At 36.4% G+C, this 22,753-nt stretch overlaps 1 protein-coding gene across 14 annotated transcripts in view; it reads left to right on the top strand.

Moving 5' to 3' along the window:
• The window catches only part of PKP4 (plakophilin 4), a 215,294-nt gene that overhangs the window by 161,657 nt on the left and 30,884 nt on the right, over positions 1–22,753 (top strand). For 13 of the 14 annotated variants that reach the window (XM_036236113.1, XM_036236114.1, XM_036236110.1 and 10 more), the window contains 5 exons: positions 205–757; positions 5,851–6,039; positions 7,683–7,899; positions 14,328–14,460; positions 15,522–15,735. In XM_036236113.1, coding sequence (XP_036092006.1) covers positions 205–757; positions 5,851–6,039; positions 7,683–7,899; positions 14,328–14,460; positions 15,522–15,735 — 1,306 coding nt within the window. The remainder of the gene's footprint in view (positions 1–204; positions 758–5,850; positions 6,040–7,682; positions 7,900–14,327; positions 14,461–15,521; positions 15,736–22,753) is intronic. The other variant, XM_036236124.1, reaches the window with a different exon arrangement.

The raw sequence follows: 22,753 nt of genomic DNA, 5'->3' as shown, positions 1-22,753 counted from the left end.
GAGATTAAGCTACCAAAAGAGATGTAGAACAAGAAAAGCGCAATAAGGAAATATTAAGATCCAGCTCTAAAGCATAACAAGAAAAAGAATCTTATATGCCTAAAATAATCACATTATAGCAGGCTATGTGCATATTTTTTCTGTAATGACAATGGACACAAAACCCTGGATAAACCCATTCTCTTTTTTCCCCCCTTTCATCAGCCATCAGTAGCCAATCGGGCCATGAGAAGAGTTAGTTCAGTTCCATCTAGAGCACAGTCTCCTTCTTATGTTATCAGCACAGGCGTGTCTCCTTCAAGGGGGTCACTGAGAACTTCTCTGGGTACTGGATTTGGCTCTCCGTCAGTGACCGACTCCCGACCACTGAACCCCAGTGCATATTCCTCCACCACATTACCTGTTCAGCGGGCAGCATCTCCGTACTCTGCTCAGAGACCCGCCTCCCCGGCAGCTGTACGTCGGATTGGGTCAGTCACTTCCCGGCAGACTGCCAATCCCAATGGACCAACCCCTCAGTACCAAACCTCTGCCAGAGTGGGGTCCCCACTGACCCTGACAGATGCACAGACTCGAGTAGCTTCCCCATCCCAAGGCCAGGTGGGGTCGTCATCCCCCAAACGCTCAGGGATGACCGCCGTACCACAGCATCTGGGTCCCTCACTGCAAAGGACTGTTCACGACATGGAACAATTTGGACAGCAGCAGTATGAAATATATGAGAGGATGGTTCCACCTCGGCCCGACAGCCTGACAGGTGAGTACAAGGGGACAGCGCTCCGTAAAGCTCAGTGAGGAACTCGTCCATGCAGCCGTTCTTGAACAAAGCAAAATGTGGAAAAACTCATGTTTATCTCAAAATTTACACTGCAGACTTCAGGCTGACTTATCTTTCAGGGTTTATAATTCTTAATGCATGAAATTAGATATATTTATATCATCAGAACTCCTTTGCAATGATTACATTTTTCCCCTTCACATTGCTAGATATAAAAGGTACTTTTTTGTATTTTAGAAGAATTGGACTTTAAGCTGTTTCTTGGTTGTGGTTTTTGTTGTTGTTGTTGTTTTTTCTTTAATGAAAGATTTTTCACCAGCTAGGCCTACCACGCACCCGTAAGTTATGTAGATGATATCAGAATGTCTGTTTAAATAATTAATTTTTCTAAATGCTTTAATAGTTTAGACTATAATATGGATTTTCTCATCAACTGCTGTATTTTAGCATCCCAGTGGGAAATGCACAAAACTGATGAACTGCCTTCAAACACCACTCAGATTAAATCAAAAAGACACCAGCCAGGCCCTTGATTTTACAGCCATTCCCTTCAGGCTGTTTTCATGGAGGGTTTCCTATATAATGTATAGACATTGTTCTTTTTATTAAAATGAAATGGATCTTTAACCAGTGTTTTAAATTATATTTTTAGAATAATATACACAGTGGTAAAAAAAAAAAATTAAAACTATTCAAGAAAATATGAAATGAGAAGTGAAAGACTCAAGCTCCTGTTTACCCGCATCCAGTCCCACTTACCAGTTTACGTGTCTTCCGGAATGTTTGTTTACGTGTATAAGAGTATACATTATTTACATATGTTCACACATTGTGTTTTCTTTAATGCTGATTGGATTCTATAATGTATATTTTGTGTTTTTTTTTTTTAATTAAGTCCGAGAGCTTCACATCCTTCTCAGTAAATTCCTAAGACCTCATTTTTATAGACCTATTATAATTTCTTTAGTCACTTCCTTATTAATGGACATTTAGGTTTTTACTTTTAGCTTTTTGAGACAATGATGCCATATATTTATGCATTTTTATGCCTATATATTGAGATAACTATGGGATCCACTTCTTGAAATTGAATTGCTGCATCAAAATATGTGCGTATTTGTTCTTAAATATTGTCAAATTGCCCTCCAGGAAGGTGGCACAGATTTATATTTCCACCAATAGTTTGTGTGTGCCTGTTTCTGCTGCACTACATATTGTCAAAGTGTTTCATCTTTGCCAATATGGTAAATAAAAAGCTGTACCTCATTGTTTTAAATGACCTTTACTGAGTTATGAAGGAGGTTGAAGATTTCATACATTTATCAGCCATTTTATTTCTTTTCTGCAAACTAAAAGTTCAAGCCCTTTTGTATATTTTTATAATTTGTTAAAGCTTTTTATATTTGAAATAAATTATCCCCTTGTAATATACTTATCAAGTATTTTTCCATTTTGTAATTTGTGTTTTGACTTTGTTTTTGGTGTTCACAGAATTTTTTTTAATATTTTTGTGTAGCAAAATTAATATCCTTACAGCCTCTGGGAAAACTAAAGTCTTTTTGAGATATTCTAATTGAATAATTTTACATGAAGAATTAATGTGGAACTTGATTTTGAGCTTAAAGAAATTCCTAGTGGAGAAACCACCTCTTTTTCATTCAACCATCAGAGGAGCATATTTGGCTTAGATGTTTTCTGGCATGCCTCTGAAAAGTATGCAGCAAAGTGCATTAGGAATCATTTATGAAATTCCGTGTCCCAAGGAAACCTTAAAAGATAAATAGTTCTGAAGATTTCTGTATTCTTCCCTGTGTATGTATAGCTGTGCAGTAATTTGTGAAGAGTGAAGTGGAAATTCAGGAAAGGAAGTGAGCACATAAACACTGTCTCCATGTTATCCCCGAGATGGATGCGGCCCTTTGGTTTAAAAAGTCTGCTTCTTCGACAATACAAGTGAAATTAGACTTTATGTTTCAGGGGGGAGGAGAATTATATCCAGCCTATCCCAGATTTTTTTTTTTTCCTAGAATACTACAATCCTCAGAAAAAGCAAAAGATTTCCTTAAAAATGTTTCTCACCTGCCTGCCCACTTGTTCTGACTGTGGATTCTATTTTGTGAATTTCCTTTTTTGATTCTTATTTCAGAAAGTGATGTCATTTTTTTTTTATTGCTATGATTCTTAATTTCAAAAGAATAACCTAATTTATAAGTTTGAAGCAATATTTGGTAATAGATTCAGACACTCGGATATTTGGTAATCATAATTTAAATGATGATACAATATGTGTATAAATTAACTTCCTACAACAAAAAAATGTATCTGCTCTAAAATTTTCACTTCATCCTAATGATAGCATGTCAAGAAAAGTCTGGAGAATACAAAGAATCTATATTTGGAAGATAAATGTATGTTTATTTCCAATGTCTTAAATATAAAGGTTTTAAATCACAGAGAACACATCATTGTAATAGATAAACTTACAGATATTTGTGGAATTGCAAATAGAAACTATCGGTTAGATAAATGTTAATGTGGAAGATCAGTGTTTTATTTAGAGGAAGTGATAAGATTATTAAAAGTCAATCTGTGGAAATAACGCGTGGAAAAATTATTTCTAATAACAATATAGAACATAATTACTTGTCTTCCAGTTTAAAAGGTACTAAATTATAATGGGCTTTCTACACATAATGTTTAAATTAACTTAATCTATAGGGGCTATGTATTTCTGTAAATTTTTAAGTGTTAATCTATAGGACTATGGTGGGGGTTTTTTCATGCATGAGCAGGTAAACAAAAATAGTAATAGTCACTGTTAACGTTACTTACAAAGATTTCTAATACCACAAAAGTGCTACACTCACTATAATTCTGTCTTTTATTTCCCGTTGTAGTCTATCACATATGGTAATTTCATCTCACTAGTAGTCTTATAACAAGTGAATATTTACTGGATAATTTTTGTAGTTCTAAGTAAACTCACTTTGTTACCTTTCCCAAGAAATTACAGTAAATGCTTACAAAAGTTTTCATTTTGTATGGATTCCAGGTAAGAAGCCAGCCAGGTCTCACACTGTGAGAATATAACAATCTAATAATGGTACAGAATGCTTTATTCTCATTTCACATCATCACGGGGTGGCGAGGCCACCGCCAGTGCTCAGCTTGCCTTTTGCCAAGTGCGAGTGATGTTGAGAGTCTCACAGTGAATCAAGAGTGTTTGCGGCCCTACGATTGTTGACATAACACCTTGTATTGATAATTTTACCAAGGACTGGCCACATTTACCTGCCTGCTTTATGTCACCATTAACAAAAACAATGTCTACACTATTTTGTTCAGTATACTCACAGACTCCGTGAAATGGAGTTTATACTCTGCTAAGAAGAATGAGAAATCTGCTGGTGCATAATAAAAAGCTGAAATTCTCAAATGAGAATGGTAGAATAACAATCATAACATGATCTTTAGAATTATATTGGCTTCCATGGACCCCTGATGGGCTAACCTTGTTCTTTAATTTTGTTTTCTGAGGGCTCTGTCAAGTTCAAGGTTTCTCACACCATTTCTCATTGACTCTTGAGGGATAACCATGTCCAGTGCTGAGTGTGCAGTGAGCGAACACTGACCTGGGGGTTCCTCTCAGCCCTACCAGAAAGTACCTCTGATGGGGATGAGTCACATTTTCTTTTGGGCTCTTGGTTTCCTTGCTTTTCAAATGAGAAGGTTTGGCTGAATAATCTCCCAATTACAAGATTGTTTAAACTTGCGATCTTTATTTAGCAAGTGAGGAACCAATAGCTAAAACCCATGTGGGTGCATTCGATTTCTTCGCATGTCACTTTTCTGTCCAGGGTAGATAATATTCATTCATTTTAGAAGCTTTATATATTAACTTTCTTGCTACCCCTCACTAAGCAGCATGTAAGTATCACTCACATTTAAGCCTATTTGCCTTTAGTCGTGATATGATTAACTGAGCTAATAGGATGTGAATGATGCTCTCTTTTTGTAATTAGTTACCATGTTTATTTACAGTCCCTTTAAAAGCAAATACATGCCGACTAACTTCCGATGTGTTTGTGCTTTCTCTTGCTCATATTTGGAATGTAACTATAGTTGGTATTCTTTCCAAGTGAAAGATTTTACTTACCAATAATGACAAATCACAAACTCCTGCGTGTCATAGTATAGAATGTACTAATTCATTTTTATTAAGAAAATAAAATGGATTTGAAATCTACTTTTTCATCACAAGTCTCATGTGTAAACATTAGTTATTAGCAATTTGAATGAAAGAATTTTTCAAATTTAATATTCATGTACTAACTTTATACTTTTCCTTCACACTAGAAATAAGGTAAACAATCTGGGATGTGGGTTCCTATAAAAACAATTATTTTAAAGGAAAAAGAAAAATACAGTGATATTAATAGTAAAATAATATTTCATAATACTTAAATGTTGTTAGTTCACTGATTACATTTCAAATTGTGTAACATACGATTTCATGTTTTCCCGTAAAAATTTTGGGTAAATTAATTGAGAGACATATTTCAAAACAATTCTTGAACATTAGCCCTTATTACTAAGCACTATTATGTAGGTGTTGTCTTTGATGTTGGAATTTAAAGAGTTGTGGGACATGGTGGGCCTTGTCCCCAGAGAGCTGACCACCTACTTGGTAGGGCAGGGCAGGAGAAGAGACTGGCACGAACCACTGTATGTACGTTTTTAACAATGAAAATCATTTGGTGAAAGAAGACATTCTCTATTTGGTTACCATGATAAAACAGCTTACAGTTAAGAGAATGAATTCAGAGTATCAGATCATTTCATAATTCTTCTTATTTTTTCTTAGAAAATTTACCTTTGCTGCCAAGAGAAAGTTTTGTTCTAAAAATGTACATGGTGTCCTTGTCATATCCAGCATTCTTCCTTTGTAAAACTCAGCTATGTTTGGAGTTTAGACTTTAACATTTGGTCCTCTTGGTTGAGATTATCATTAGGGCTTTTAACCTCGCCACAATATTCTCAGTTTCTTAATGATGTAATTTTCCTGCCCCTAGGCTTGCGGAGTTCCTATGCTAGTCAACACAGCCAGCTTGGGCAAGACCTTCGTTCAACTGTGTCTCCAGACTTGCACATCACTCCCATCTATGAGGGGAGGACCTATTACAGCCCAGTGTACCGCAGCCCAAACCACGGAACTGTGGAGCTCCAAGGATCACAGACAGCGTTGTATCGCACAGGCTCAGGTGAGCATCAGCTCTGTTTAGCTGGTTTCCCAATTTCATGGGCCCACGAGTAGGAGGATTTCATTGAGATCTGGTTCCTGGTTAGAATGGAGTCACATCGTCCATTTGGTTGTCAGAAAAAGCAGCTGTTAACAGCAGATGAGCAAACAATAAAGCAGAACTTCATTTCATACATGTTTATAGGTGATATATTTTTACCTTAGTTTAATCTGATCATTGAATATAGTGATTATACTATTAATTCGTAAATAAATTTATAGAACTATAAATCTAACTACCCTTGGGTTAGAAGGGTATTAGATATAGAAAGAAAAGCCTTTGTTGGAATATTTCTCTGTCATTTTTGTCACCTAGAATGTGTATTTAGAGAAAATCCCTATATGAGTTACTTGGCTATTTTTGACTTAGCATAAATAAGTAGCCCAAGTGTGTATTTTTGTTACTCTTTTGTAAATATTGTATTTCCTCTGAATGCTTGAGTATACAATGTGAAATAAATATCTTTATGATGGACGCAATCTGGGACAGATCGCAATAAAAGCATTTATAAAAATAGGGAACTAGTGCATCACACCCTTGTACCCCTACCCTCACACATATATGCCACATCATAGTGGCTGATAGAATAAAAGCTGTAGCCCATGGCCAAATAAGCTGCCAGGTTGTGCTGTCGGTCTGATTCATGGAGTCTCAAGAGGCCCCTATTTTTTTTTAAGGATTTATTAACATGCCCACAAATAAACTCCAGGTAACAGTGATAACTCCCTAAAGGCACAGCTCTAGGAGACATATTTCCCAGAACACTAGGAGGGAGAAGACTGTATTTGAATTGGTTCTTTGCCAAAACAGAGTTTGGTCCACTGGGATTTTTCTTCTAGTAGAATGTATCAATTTTTAATAGAATGTTAGTACAGAAATATTTCACTTGTTATATTCTGTATATTGAGGAATTTTACTAATAGGATTAAGAAATAATGCTGTTAAAACCTTTTAATTGCAAGAGGAATATGATATAATCCTTGGAGGAATACCTACTGTCAGAATTAGGAAAGAAAGATTAAATGCAGTGTATAGTACTTTTATACATAGCATCATGCAGTAATTTAGGGGAGTAGCTATAGATGAATTTGATATATCAGTCTTCTTTCTTGTGAAGTAAATTTTCTGGTGTTATCGAAATCCACAGATCCATAAATAAAATGTATACCAAAATAAGTAACCAGTATACATTAAGTGTTCAAAGTTTGATAGTTTCAATGTTTTACAAATAGATTAAATATCTTATTCTTTATTGCTGAAATGAGATTATAAAATTTTGTCATTTCTAAGACTAGTTTATTTTCTTATGTTATGTAGTTTTGTTACTGAATCTTAATAAACATTAAGAACTATTATGTAAGCAGATTTATAGTTTGATTTTTGCTCTTTCCTACTAATAAAATGATATAAATGTTTAGTATATATTAAAAATGGAAATGCTTTTTTTAGCACTAATGAGCTAGATTGGTAAAATCTAAAAGTAAACAGGTTCTATAATTGTTAAAAACTATAATTCTTCTTAACATTAAAAATATTTTGACTTTGATAAGTATCACCTCATGGAGAGCATACTAACTTTTACTAAAATGTTGGTTGTCTGGTAGGTGTTGGAAATCTACAAAGGACGTCCAGCCAACGAAGTACCCTTACATACCAAAGAAATAATTATGCTCTGAACACCACAGCTACCTATGCGGAGCCCTACAGGCCAATACAATACCGAATGCAAGAGTGCAATTATAACAGACTTCAGCACGTAGCACCAGCTGATGATGGCACCACGAGATCCCCATCAATAGATAGCATTCAGAAAGACCCCAGGCAAGTACTACTTATGGGTCCCCAGAATGCTACCATATGACCAGTTCAACCAGTTCCTTCATTCTGACATTTTTACAAGTTGCCAAGTTTATTATAATATCAGTAACTCCTTATCTCTAAGATTTCCAGTTGTATTCCAGCACTGTGGGTCATTGAGGTTAATTTCATTTTAAAGAAGTCATTTCAATGCTTTAATAATAACTCAGAGGGTGCAAGGGTCTGTGTGAATATCTGCAGTATTCATCATTAAAATACTTCACCAGGGCAACTACTTGGGATAACCTCTTGGTCAGAATTACACAAAAAAATTTAAAGGATCATTTTACCCCTTTTCCTTTATCCTGACTGACATCTTAAATGAGACTTCAGAAACTGTGTGCAGTTGGGAAAGGCCAGCGTTATATGTACATTTTGAATTACATTAATCAATGCTATTTTGTGCTTTTATTAACTAGATTCTTCGAAAAGCTTTCTACCACTTAGGAGAAAATCATTTACAGGAAGTTCTCATATCTCATAAGCAGCATTTATTTGGCAAATAATAAATGTTTCCTCTTTTTAATTTTATTTAGCCATGTAGAAAACACATTTTATTAAGATAAGTATGAGTCATTTCGTATTTGATTGATTTTTAAAAACTGGCCTCATCTTTAATGAAAGCCAATTAAAATATTCAGGAAATAAATAAAGATATTTAGAAACTAAAAGAGAACTTTGATTTCTGTAGGAGTATAATTGTTGCTGAATTTTAAGCAGCTTTAGTGTTATTTTGAGGCATATGTTAACAAGGTTTCATTCAGTCTTCACCCACAAATAGTCGTTTCATTGGGAAATTGTTATAATTATCAATTCATTTTTAGCAATCTACCAACTTGTAATGAATACGGATTAAAAGCATGGGTGAGGTTTTAACTAACGGTACTTCCAAGTTGAATGGGAAGCCCACTGCTCTTCCAGAACCACTCCACCTTTTCACTTTTTCGCCTACAGTTCTTTATGGTTTATACATACATTTGGTTCTGCTGTTGCTGCTTGCTACCTTTTTCTTTTTTTTTTTTTTCAGTCATTTTTAAGGATTTTGTAAAGTAATTTGTGTAATAGCACTTCCAAAATAAGTCAGAAATATTTTTACATGATTTTGTTTTTTAAGATCTTTGAAATGACAAAAGCCTAGAGCACCCAAATGCATGCAGAAATTCCGAAAAAGGCTTTGAATTGTTGGTAATTTAGACCATACCTCAGCTAAACCTGCAGAGAAAAAGATAACTACTCAGAAAGGTAGTGAAATGTGTTTAGTGCTTTGAGTTTAATGTGTTTCTGAAGACTTCAGTTTTGACCTCTGATGTGAGTTGATTCACTATAAACAAAGATTTCCTACATGATAATATACGTCAGCTATTCATAGTATGATAATTTCAGTCTAATGCATGAAACTGATGCCTACCTTTGATTATGTGAAACTTTAGTGATAGTGCATTTTGTAAGATGAATAAATGATTATCTTACAGTAATAGATGCATTTATTCGAGCTGAAACTGGAGTCCAGGTGAATATGAAGTCTGAAAATTCAAAACAATGAAAAGCTCACGATAACTATTATTTAATTTTAAGTTTGAAAATAGCAACTTCAATATTTTTATGTACTTCAAAACCTACTTTATCATTAATGCTACATTATATTTAGCCTGAAAAAAATTCCTGTAAGACTGAAGAAGTTATTCATGTTTTCTGTATAAAAAGAAATGTATGACTTTTTTTAATAGTTGTCTAGAAACATTTATTAATAGTACAGATGATACATTTAAAAGAAACAAATTACTTCCTATAGAAAGTGATAGTGACTTAAAGAATGACAGTATTTATGGTGCTCCATTTGAGCAAGGCTTAATCTGTGATGTTCTATAGAATAATTCATTTACCATCTCCTTCACCTTCATATTAAAGAAAGAAGTAAAAAGAGATGGTCTTTATATTCACCTACATATTTACCATTAATAGTTCTCTTCTTCCTATAAATTCAAGTTTCCATCTCGACTCATTTCCCTTCAACCTATAAACTTCCTTTAGCTTTTTTTATGTTGCTATCTGCTGGCAACAAATTCACTCAGTTTTAATTTATCTGAAAATGTTTTTATTTTCATTTATATTAAAGGATATTTTTACTAGATATAAATTCAGAATTGACAGGTATGGATTTTTTTTTTCTTTTCAGTACTTTATGACATTTACTGTCTTCTGGTCTCCATTGTTTCTGATGAGAAATCAAACATTTGTATCATTATCCTCAGTATGTAATATCTCTTCTCTCTGGCTGCCTTTTAGATTTTTCACTTTATCTTTGACTTTCAGCAGGTTAGTCTGATAGGCCTAGATATAGTTTTCTTTACATTTAACCTGCTCGGGTTTCATAGAGATTCTTTAAATGTTGCTTGATGATTTTTACCAAAATTGGGACATTTTCAACCATTACTTATTTAATTTTTTTTTCCTAACCCAAACTCACTGTCCACTTTATCTGGAATAATTTGACATCTCACAGGTTACTGAAACTCTGTTCATGTTTTTTAATCTTTTTTCTCTGTATTCTTCAAATTGGATATTTTTTATCGATTTGTCATTAAAATTAACTCTTCTTTCTTTTATATTCTCCAATTTGTTGTTAAGCTCAGCCAGTGAATTTTTCTATTTCAGACACTTGAATTTGGTTCTTTTTAAAAAATATATATATATAGTTTTCATGTCTCTGATAATATTCCCCACTTATTCACTCCTTATATACATCTTTCTAAGTCTCCTCTGATAAATCCAATATTTGAATTTTTTCTACATCTCTCCATTGTGTGTGTATGTGTATGTGTGTGCGTGTGCGTGTGCGTGTTTATATCTTTGTTAGTCACATTTTTCTGTTTCATCTTATTCTTAGCTGTTTTAAATTATATGTGAACTATGTGGATCATACATTGTAGGGGACTCTGGATTATGCTGTCTCCTATTTAAGAGTACTGAGTTGTGTTCTATCAGCTAACAGATGTTTTTGATTCCTTGGAGATTGGTTTTGTTCTTTGTTAGGATGCATCTATTTCAGATTTATTTTACTCCCAGTACGTGGCTCTAACTCTGTGGAAAGGATCTTACTCCTAAACTTGGCCTTTTTGGAGACTGAATGCTGAGATGCTCAGTAATGTCTGCACTTTGACTGGGATGGAAGTCCAGCATACCCTAGCATATGCTCAGCTCTCAATTTTAGTGTATGTGCTGCCGAAGTGAGTACATGCTCAGCAATCAGTCCAGCAGCAGCTACTCTTCAGCAGACCTATACATGTGCCCTATACATTCACAGCCCAACACTCAACTAAGAGTTTGTTAATAATCCTCCCACAGACTTACAGAATCTCCTCTGCAGAACTCTCTCCACTCCAGTCCTCCATTCTCCCCCTCAGACGGCCGAGCCCATCATTGTTCTACTTCATATGCTCACTTCCTGTGCCGTGATCCAAAAAGTGCCCTCAGGCAGAAAGCTAGGTGAATATGGAGCTCATAGGGTAATTCCCTTCTCTCAAAGATTACATTCTTCTGTTACTTGTTGTTCAGGAACAGAACAACAGTTTCCTCATTCATTTAGTCTGCTTTTATAGTTGTTTATGGTACGAGGGCAAAATCCAGTACTTATTACTCAATCATGGATGAAAACAAAAGTCTAGACTTAAGTTCTAATGAAGCAAATCCTGGCAGGCATTGAATTGATAGCAGTCTTTCCAGGGTAAATGTCTGCCGAAAATCAAAGTTAAAGTTGATGCCAACCAAACCTAACTGCCCTACTCCAGCTAGAGCCTACCCTTTGTGTTATCTGACTCAAGGATGCCAGAAAATCTTGACCGCCCCTGTGCCATTTAAAGAAACAAAAATTTTTATTTGTAATGATTATGAGTCACCAGGGAAAGAGTAAATCACACTCCTTCCATTCTGTTAAATACAGCATAGAGGTACATAATGGACTTTAGACAGATATTCATTAGAAATAGTTAACACAGTAAAATAGTTTCAGTGCATGGAGGGACACCTATCATTGCAGAGAATGCCCCCTATATATAATAGTTCATTTTTCAGGGATGATGAACATTAATAAAACATCTGTATAATAATTTGAAGTATATAAAATATTTTAATATGGATCATCACAATTATCACAGCCAGACTTAGAAGGCAAAAATGATAGTTTTATTGTTCCTGTTTTACAGATGGGAAAACTGAAGCTCCAAATAATTAACTGGTTTTCAAAATCACATAGTAAATGAAGGACCTGGGACTTCAACACAGGCAATTTAACTCTAAAGTCTGTGATTTTTCTGCTGTGTTATCCTGCCTCTGGCATTTGAGGTATTCTTAATGTCTGTTAATGACATGATCATCCGATGTATCCCTCAAGCCAGAAATCTCCATTGACTTGAGTTTTCAGAATATCATCTGGCTGCTCTGCAGAATGGGTCACAGAAGGGGGTGGTATTTGAAGCAGAGAGAGCATGTAGGAGTTTACTAGAGTGGTCCCGACAAGATGGAGAGAATAGATGGGTTTGGTTTATATGAAATACATTGGAGATAGTCAGCAGAGCTTGCTGATGGGTTGGATAAGAAAGGTAAAGGAAAGAGAAAAATCAAGGATGGCTCTGTTTTGTCTTGAGCAAATGTGTGGGTAGTGCGTAGTCTTCTCACCACCAGTCTTTTCTGATTCTAGTACATTCTCTACTAGACCACCAAAGTTATCTTTCTGATAAATGTGACCACGCCACATCCTCTCACTCTTCTGCTTCAAAATCTCCATTTGCTTTCTGTTCCTTTTGTGGGGACCACCTGGGCTTCACTAACCTCCACCACTTAATTACTAATTCCAGGTCTATATCCTTGTCTATATCTAATGTTATTTAATAGTGCCTGCCTCATGGGGCAACAGTGAAGGTAAATGAGAAAATGCATCTAAAGCTATTGACACAATGCTTGATGCAGAGAAACTCAATAAATAATAACTCTTGTTATTAGTATTAAGATTAAACTTTTTAGTTTGGCATACAAGACCCTGTCCATAAAACTACATCTTATTCAATATTTGTGTCTGCAGCACTGACCGTGGTACCTGCAGCATAGTAAGGATTATTAAATATTCATTTGAATCGGTGGTATGTCTGTGTGTGTGCAGGTATGGAATGACCTGACCCTTTGTAGTGGACAAGCAAGTTAATGCATGGAGCTTTCCCAGACCAGGAGAGGCTCTGAGCCTTTAAAAACTGGGCAATAGAAATATAATTGGGTCGTTACTTTAAAAGGCTTTTTATTTTTAAGTTTATTCAGTATTAATCCATTTTTGGAACAACTGTTAACTTTATCCTGTAATCAAAGTCTACAAATTTGTTGCTTTGTGAACCATTTGTAAGAAGCTGATCTTCATATGATACAAGCACAAGTTCACATTTAACAAGGATTCCAAACAGAGGAAAATTCTGATAATGTGGTAGTAGTACCTGAAAAAGCAAATTATAAAAAGTATGTATGCTTAATATGATTGTATATTCATTATACAAGTAATGGGATAGCGCAGAAGTGGCGGCCACAGACCGAAGGCGGATTGCCTGAGTTCAGATGTTGCTCTGCTGTTGGCTTTAGGCTCTGCCATGTGGCTTTAGGCAAGTTGCTTAGCCTTTCTGTCTCAACCTCCAAATCTATAAGGCTGCTATGAGAATAAATGAATTAATATACATAGAATGCCTATGATAGTACCTGACACAGAATAGGTACTCGTAAAATATTGTGTCATTTAATAGTAATCAGGTCTTTGGAAAAAAGTCTATATGCACACATGTGACTTTGCATACATATATAGAAAAAAGACCAGGAAATGTCAGCAGTAGGGGGTTTTTTCGTACACAGGATTACTGATAAAATAATTTTTCTTTTTTATAATTTTCTATGTTTCTGTCTTATAATCAAGAGCAATCATCAATATTAAGTTTCTGAAAAACCATCGGGCCCACAATATTCGTTATTTCTAGGCTAACAGCAGATCTGTGTAGTCCCAGTAGCCCTTCTTTCTCTCTCCTCAAGCATGACATCTCATCTAGCTAAAGTGCATTTGTTTACCTGAAAAGTATAAAATTAGAATCAAGAGGGGGAAAACAAGGATGAAAAAGTTATTAAGAACATCCTTTGTTCCCTTGAATCTCTTCCTGTGCATCATGATTTCTTTAAGATCATAAGCATCTGGGCCTCTGCATATGTTCGTCAGGGGGAAAAAAATTATTTACATATAGACGTATTTTAGGATTTCTGTAACTACCGATTTTGGTCTCCGCTGAGCTTGTTTCTTGTGCCAAATGTTTCATTCATCATATCGTTAAAACCTGGGCCTTTCTTTTTGAAGCCGTGTCTTTCTCCTGTAGGGAGTTTGCCTGGCGTGATCCCGAGCTGCCTGAAGTCATTCACATGTTGCAGCACCAGTTCCCCTCAGTTCAGGCGAACGCGGCAGCCTACCTGCAGCACCTGTGCTTCGGCGACAACGCAGTGAAGATGGAGGTACGAGACCAGTGCGCAGGGCGCCTGGGGAGAGGCAGGGCCTTCCGTTCAGCAGTCGCCTGCTGTGTGCTTAAGATGTTACCAGATGCCCTTTCAGACAGATATTTTGATACCAAATACTCTTTTCCTGAACTATGTAGTTCAGTATTTCCCAGGAAAAAACTAGGATGAGTATATTTCTTAGAGTGCTTTTAGCATTTTCATATCATGTCCACTTATATGGCTGTTTATAAAACATGAAGCTAAAATCGATTTAACCTGCATTTTTTTAAGTATTTTTCAAGAATCTATTAGATAAAAATTATGAGACATATGAAACTAGTAAACTCATGTATTTTATGAGATTCTAGACAAGATTGGTGCCAACATACAATTTAGTAAAGTTTCAGAGGATTTGTAACCGTTACTAATACTGAACATATATGAATATTTTATTTCACATTTTAAAGTTTTTTGGCATACAGATTCTTTCTTTCGATGTTTAAGGCCTTTTTTCCCCCTATGATGTCATGTAGAACTTGTGTCTCTCATCAACTTAACGTGCAAAACAACATATCAGTTATAGATGTAAAGGTGGTTGCAATAAATAAAGCCTAGAAATATTCATGTGATATACCAATAAATGGAAAAATGGAAGAAAATTTAGGGAGAGTAGCCTAGAGAGACAATTCTAAAAACCAAATGGCTTCAGTCAAAAATTCTTTCCTATGTTATCTCTGTCCGTGCACATAGCTTGGTTGCGTTTGTGTCTTCATTGTGCTTGGGAGTGAAAGCACATTGCCGTGTGTGTTCAGGGTCTTGGGGTAGGACTGTGCTACGTGCACATGCCATTATCCACCTCAATCTCCCTTCCCGTTTTTAAGCTATGAACCAAGGAAAAGAGTTTCATCTTGGAGAATGTCCTTAACATTTTCAAAAGATGTGCTATTTAGAGTACAAAGGAACCTTTTACGATTATCTGGAGTTGTCCGTTTCCCATCATCTTTCCATCACAGACTTTTGTTTGATCGCTGATACATCACCTGTCACTTATGCCTGGTACCTAATATTTTTCATTCTAGGTATGTAGGTTAGGGGGAATCAAGCATCTGGTTGATCTTTTGGACCACAGAGTTTTGGAAGTTCAGAAGAATGCTTGTGGTGCCCTCCGAAACCTTGTTTTTGGCAAGTCCACTGATGAAAATAAAATAGCAATGAAGAATGTTGGCGGGATACCTGCCTTGTTGCGACTGTTGAGAAAATCTGTTGATGCGGAAGTAAGGGAGCTTGTTACAGGTGGGTATGGAATGTGATCTTGTCCTGGTGGAAATGTTGAAAACAATCTTGACTCTGCCCTTGTATGGTGCATTGTGAAGGTGTTGAAGGTTCCGGGTAGGTGATGATGATATAGTGTTCACAACTCTGGCTGTGATGTAATCTAGTGATTCAGAAGGCACTTGTGGTGCTACTAGTAGCAGTTATACACGTTGATGCATAAGTGGTGGCTAACAGATGTCTTATTCATAGAGGGCTGAATATGTCATTTTTTATTATGTATTCCATAGTAAATCTACTTATTTCAAGTAGACTGGCTTTCCTTTATTGTGAAAATAAAATACACTTAATGGATTAGCTACCTTCCACTTCAGCTAAGCCAGTGTCTGAATGCCTTTTAGTATCTCAGATGCTTTCCTAGGTCCCCGGATGTAATGACGAATAAAACTCAGCCCCTGCCCTCAAGCAGCACTCAGACTCAGAGGAACACAAGTGGTTCTGCGGATGTCTGTGAAAAGTGGCGAGTGCCAGGACTCATTAGAGGTTACATTGGGAGCACAGAGAATGGGTAGGGAAGTTCCCTGGATAATGTGGAACCAGAGTTGTACTAAAGGATGAGGAGGCATTGGCTGGATAAACAGGAATATTTCCAGTCATAAGCAGAGGTGCTCAGAGCCAGCATGGGATGGATATAGGGTCATAGGTACCAGCAGGAAGAGAATGCTGAATGAAAACTGGCCAGAGAGAAATGCAGGCCTGGTTTGGGGAACTTCTATGAAAAATATGTGTCCCATATGCAGTGAGAGTGATACTAGGGCATGACACAGCCATTTTGGGCTTTTAAATGTATTCTCCCAGCACGCAGCAAGGTGGAGGATTGTTTGGAAAGAGACAAGCCTAGCATCTCAAAGACCTATGAGAATATCAGTAGTCTAAAGATAACAGCTCAAACTATATAAATAATAGAAAGAAGGGGTGGTAGTGGAGAAGAGGGAAGAATTAGAGAAATAATCCATGGTCAAGGCATATGGTCCAGGGTGGAGAATGACAGACCAGGAGAAACAGAGTGAGGCATTGTCTTAAGAGACTGGATATTACAACACCATTGGGTGGGTTCAAGAGTGCTTGAGGTTAAGATGAAAGAACAATTCTACCTGAGGGCAAATAAATGACAGCATTATTTGCAATGGAGAATTAGGGGAAAATACTGAGTATTCACTGATAGGAATATGATTAAATAACTGGCAGTACATTTAAACAATTAAAGCATATACAAGGGTTAAAATACGTGCTAATTAGAGCAATGGGTAAATTTCTAGAAACATTTCCAGAATAAGTGCAAGATGATATTATTTGTATAAAGTTTTTAAATATTCAGGTTGTGGCTGTAAATTATGTTTTTGATGTATGCACATGTAAAACAGTTAAATTTTTTCATTGTAATGATAATAGAGTAAGGAGAATGGTTACCCCAGGCCTGGGAGCAGGGGCGGAGAAAATGGCATTTGGGGATATAATCCAACTCTATTTCTTTAAAAAGAAAGAAATCTGAAACAAAAAAGACAAATTATTAATATTTAATAAAGCTGGATAATGGATACCTGGGTGTTTGTTTTATAATTGCTATGCTATTTTTCATGCTTGAAATATTTAATTGAAAATTTTTAACACCATTTTTTTCCAAATTAATCCCATTCCCCACTGGTTTCCATTATGAAAGCAGAGCTGTAGGTTCTGTCGGATATAATTCAGTAACACTTGGGAATGTGGCAAACCATCATGAATCTAATATTTAAGGGGAATCAACTTTCTCATAAAATATTAATGTTCAAAATACAGTACCTTGCATTCCAAATAAGATATGAAACCTATATACTCAAAGTAGAGAATACTTTATAATTATAAACTCTGGATTGGACTGCACACCTTAATGTAGGTTTGAATATGAATGCTTTGGCACTTCTAAATCCCATTATTGATTTATTATTATGTACTCTCTCTAAAATACTTTTGAGGCATCTCACTCTCTCACACTAAAAAGTAAATTATTTTTATATGTACATACATATGTATGTGTGTGTATATAAAATGAAATTTAGAACAAGCTAAATCGAATTAAGAATATAGATACAGCCATCCTAGGAGTCAACACATTCACTACGATAATGCCCAAAAAGTTACTCAATACTCCCTCTTAGGAAGGCATAGAGGAGACAGTATTATTGTAGTCAGCAAGTGCTTGCTTTCCCTGTTTGATGTTTCTTTTCCATCACTTTGAACTTACTGTGTAATGTCCAAGTATCTTCTCCCAGTAACACCTGTGCAGCTAACAAGGCTGCAGAGTGATGCATGTAAACTCCCTGACGGATCAGCAGTGATCCAGGGACCACATGAGTTAGAAGCATAACTTCATACTCAGATTGGTTCTCTTTTGATTAACTAGACAGATTAATCGTGATTTGGTTCTTACATTCTTAATACACTGCTTTTTTCTCTTCTTTTGTTGTAATTTCTCAGGAGAGAAATAAGTCTTTGCTAGAGTTTTGTTTCTAAGGGTTCCCCCCCCCCACCCCTTTGGGAGAAACTGTTACAGTGACTTTTCTGAGCTGAGCTCAAAGAATTTGTAAGATTTAGTGTTAAACAGGAAGAAGAGAACATGAAAGTTTGGTGTGGTATTTTTCATTTGAGAATAAGTCAGATTTACTTGAAATAGAGCCAGACTTCACTACTTAGGGCTTTTATGTACTAATTTACCTGGTGCTGAATGTGAGTGCTAATTTAGATGTTTTCCTCTATATTTTATCATTATCTGCATGGCTATAGTTCTGGTTGCTGAGAACACAAGATGTTTTAAGACATGGAGCCTGGCCTTGAAAAGAGGATATTAGTGTTCCTAATTCCAAACGAGCTATCTCCCCAATAGACTGGGAAATATTTCCAATGTAAAACCAGCAACAACCTCATATTTCTTTTTTTGGAAATAGCTACCAATAGCTTTTAAGCTTTAGGAAGTATTTTTTGGCCATACTTGTGAAGTAGGAGAAATTAAGAATTGTTTTACCCTTAATAATTTATTCTAATATATGGACTGTTTGCTTATAAAATGTTCTCTTCCAAAGTTATCTTTACTTTGGACTGGGCATGGTCGGTATATAAACACTCAGTTGTTCCATGTAAAGGAGCTGGACCAGAGGACTTTAGAAGTGAATTTTTAGTTCCAAAAGGCTAAACGTCAGCCAAGCTTGATTTGTATATAAACATTATCAAGCTAATATGAAACTGCCACATCATAATATAAATCTAAAGTAGTTACATGCGTATGTGTGTTGTATGCATACATATATTTACCACGATTTATGAAGACAGTAAAGTTAATTCACATTTCTCAGTTCCAAAATGTAATTATACCAACCTTAACTGATATTCAGTAATATTTTAAGAGTAACTAATCTCTGGTGGTTTAAAGCATGACATCAAAAGTTCCTTGAGCTCCTCATTAACTCTTCAAGTCAAATAATCATCTGTCTTTAATTCATAGAATCACAGGATTGGAGGAGACCTCAAAATTCATTTTACCCAATCAGCCATCATGTGCTTGAACCCACAGAGACAGGGAGCTCATTACTTCATGGAGTGAAGGCTGAGCAGCAGGGTAATTCCTAAAGCAACAAGAAAACATTAAGAATACTTGAGAAGGCAAGGAAGATGAGCCCTCTGGAGCTCATTTGGCCGTGATATAGCCCTATGAGAGAACTGTTAGCTCTAAGTCCAGCCTCCCGGCTCTCTCCTAAAACAGAAAGTGTGTCCCCATTGAACCATGCTCATTAAAGTGTATCTGCTCCAACATGGGCAGCAGGGTGCTATGTGACCACGTCACCCAGCATTCCCTATAAAGTGCCCATCTCTATCAAGTCCCCTTTGAAAATAAAACATCCTTCCAAATGTCAGTGTTTTGCCAGTATTGTCCTCATATTACCATAGCCCAACCTTACACAGTGCTTGGCCTTTGTAAGTGTAGCCTAAGAGTTCTCCGTGGAAATTATAGTCAACTTGGGATCATGAAGTAATAAACCACAATGAGGTGATATGTTCAAAATATTGCATTATTTGAAGAAACTAGTATCCCACTGAAACTAGGTATTCTATTATTCTTAATACTAAGTAATTCTACCTAGTTATTATTCCAAAGCCTTTTTTCCAGTCCCCTTTGTTTCAGTTTGGCAGTTTTAATGTAGTTAAATGAAGAAATTTTAGCTGTTCTTTTTAAAAGATGCCTCGCCTTTGCTTTAAATTTAATAACTGCCCTGGGCCACATTTTGGCCACATTTTTATGCAGAGGAAAAAAGAAAAAATGTTTTTCGCTAAGTATATTTTCCCAAGACAGTTTGGCTGTCATTGTTAATTAAAATGGTTCTCTAATGCAACATGATTCTTGTGTTTTCTTAATTGTGTTGAATATTTTCCAGATTGAAACCTAATGATTTTTTTTGTGTGTGTGGTTGCTAATATATGTGAGTGCCTAGAGTGAGGGTTATTATTGTTATTGTTATTACAGAGATGCTTTTTGCCTTTTTTGTGCTTAAACTTGAAAGTTGGATGAAGTATGGTTTTCCCCAGTTGCATTATAAAATGAATGTCTGCTAGGATCAAACTATGTCTGCTAGTCAAACTATGGATAGAATATAGAAATATTGTGTCATTAGAAAAGAACTCATTTGTTCAAGATAATTAAATTAGTGTTTCTAAGCTGGGAAATATGAATTTCGAGATTTTGAGCATCCTAAAAGCATCTTTAAAAAACAAAACAAAACAAAACTATAGAAATTGAAGATAATGCACAGAATCTGGAGACCTACCTTTTAATACACCAGATACCCCCAAACTATCATGCCTCTAGTACCTCCTCTAACACTGGTGTCAAATACCAAAAAATAGCCTTTGTTCTTAAATAATAATAGACTTTGTTTAAATGACAGTTCTTCCAATCTAGCAAGTGATTATTCATCCATATGGCTAAGTAAAATATTTCCACACGTTTATTTAAAATTTTTTGAATGCCAGCAATGGATTCCAGATACTGTGCAGAACATGAAATTGGGCATATTCCCTTCCTGATCATTATCTCCATATTTCTAATTAGAAAATAAATTAATAATAAAATGATAGTCATGTACTAAGGAAGGGTAGGTGGGCCAGGCTAAAGTTCAGCAGACAGCAGAATGTTCTAGAAAGAACTGGAGCTTAGGGGATATGCATTTAGCCTTTTGTACTGTTATGTGTCATTACAAGATACAGAAGGGAAAAGAGAAAAAAGTTCCACGCTATCGCTTTTACTCTTTGAATTTCACCTGGGATTATAGAGAAGTATTTTCTAACTTGGCCACTTGCATAGTCACATCAAACCCTAGTGATCAGCTATAATCAGTTTTCTAAGCTGTAGGTTGCTTAGAAAATATGTGAAATGTGATTTTATAGTCTTGTGAATAGTTCAAGATTTATAGTCTGAGGATGAAAAAATTCAGCCTCTAAGTGGAATATGACCTTCAGTGTTGTGTGTGGGCTGACTCAGAGGGCCCCTGCAGAACTCAAGTGGTCAGCCTTTGGTCAGAGTAGTACTTGTCAACACAAGAGCAGTTGCATAAGAACGCCCTCCCTTGGTAGACCAGACAGCCAGACAGTATTGGCAAGAAAGACGAGGACATATAATGAAAATCTAAAAAGAAGATGCCCGAGAGACCCCAGTTCCCATCTCTCAATTACTTTGCAGATTCTTGGTCTGTCTGATTTCCCATGGCTTAGGACTGGAGGCAGTTTTGTCTCTGAGCCTCCTCCGCTGGTACCAAATAACTAGGTAGAAGATTTAGTGCAGTTACAAATGAATAAGCACATTCCTAGAATGCATAAAAGTCATCTGTGGAACATATAACTTCAGTGACTGTGTCTCAGTAAATCTCTGTAATAGTGTGAATGACCTGTTGCTGTGTCAGAGGCTGAAGTAACTTGAAGAACAACCAGGTGGCCTGCTCGCTGCCCTCACAGCCACCTCTGCATCAGAGCGATTCTCTCAGAAGGATTTCCCATCCTATGACCTAGTAGCCTATACGAACCCATCCTAATGACAGAACCGTCCTTTATATCCCTCAGGGGCAATCTCAGTCAGCATTTCTGAGTTGTAAGCTGATTTATTTTCAGTGGAAATACCTTTGCAGGGTACTACATTATGTTATTAATCCTCTCCAGCCTGCCCATGAAGTTGAAAAATTACCTAGAATAAAGAAGGATATGTTGAAATGCAAATGTGAGTCTTTAAAGGGTCTCTAGAAATTGACAGATCTTTTTAAAGATCCTGTGGTCCACCTTTGTATCTGAAAAATCACAGAAACACAGGCTAACCCTTATGATCTTTAAAGACTAAAGATCTATCACTCATGTCCTTTAGCTGGGGAAAAATTTAAAAAGCAGGAACAATCCCCTTCAAATTGAATATGTAGTCAGGGGCCCCACCAGGTAGTGTCTATGGCTAGCACAGGTCTCCAGGTCCACATAGCCCCCTCCTGGGAGGCTTCTCTCTCTCAGATCATCTCAGCACTCACTCACCGCTGCTACTGAAACCGGGGCTAGTGACCACTATGACCACAGCTAGGCCTGAGTTAACTGTCTCATGCCTGAGATGCAGTATACATTAGCTGTGTGCAGGAAATCTCAGGGGGCAACCAAGTGAATAAGACAAGGCCCACTGGCCTCTCTGTGGGACCCAGGTCTCCAGGTAGCTGGACTACCCACCATATAGGACAGCTGTGCTGGCCAGCAGGGAATGCAACAAGCAGGCCAACCTGGCAGCAGAGCAGGAAGAAGAAAGCCTTGAGCCATGCTTGTAAATTCAGGCACAAGACTGCACATGAACTGTTCTGGGATTCACTACACACATTTTAGGGACCTTGGAAAAGATTATTACCACCATGACTTATTTTCCTTAGAGTTTATCCAAAGCAAGGCGTTTCTATCACTAAAGACGATACTTTTGTCCCACTCTCATATT

This window comes from Rousettus aegyptiacus, unplaced genomic scaffold (assembly GCF_014176215.1).
Source record: "Rousettus aegyptiacus isolate mRouAeg1 unplaced genomic scaffold, mRouAeg1.p scaffold_m13_p_2, whole genome shotgun sequence".
Lineage (NCBI taxonomy): Eukaryota > Metazoa > Chordata > Mammalia > Chiroptera > Pteropodidae > Rousettus > Rousettus aegyptiacus.
This window is presented reverse-complemented; position numbering and strand designations above follow the sequence as displayed.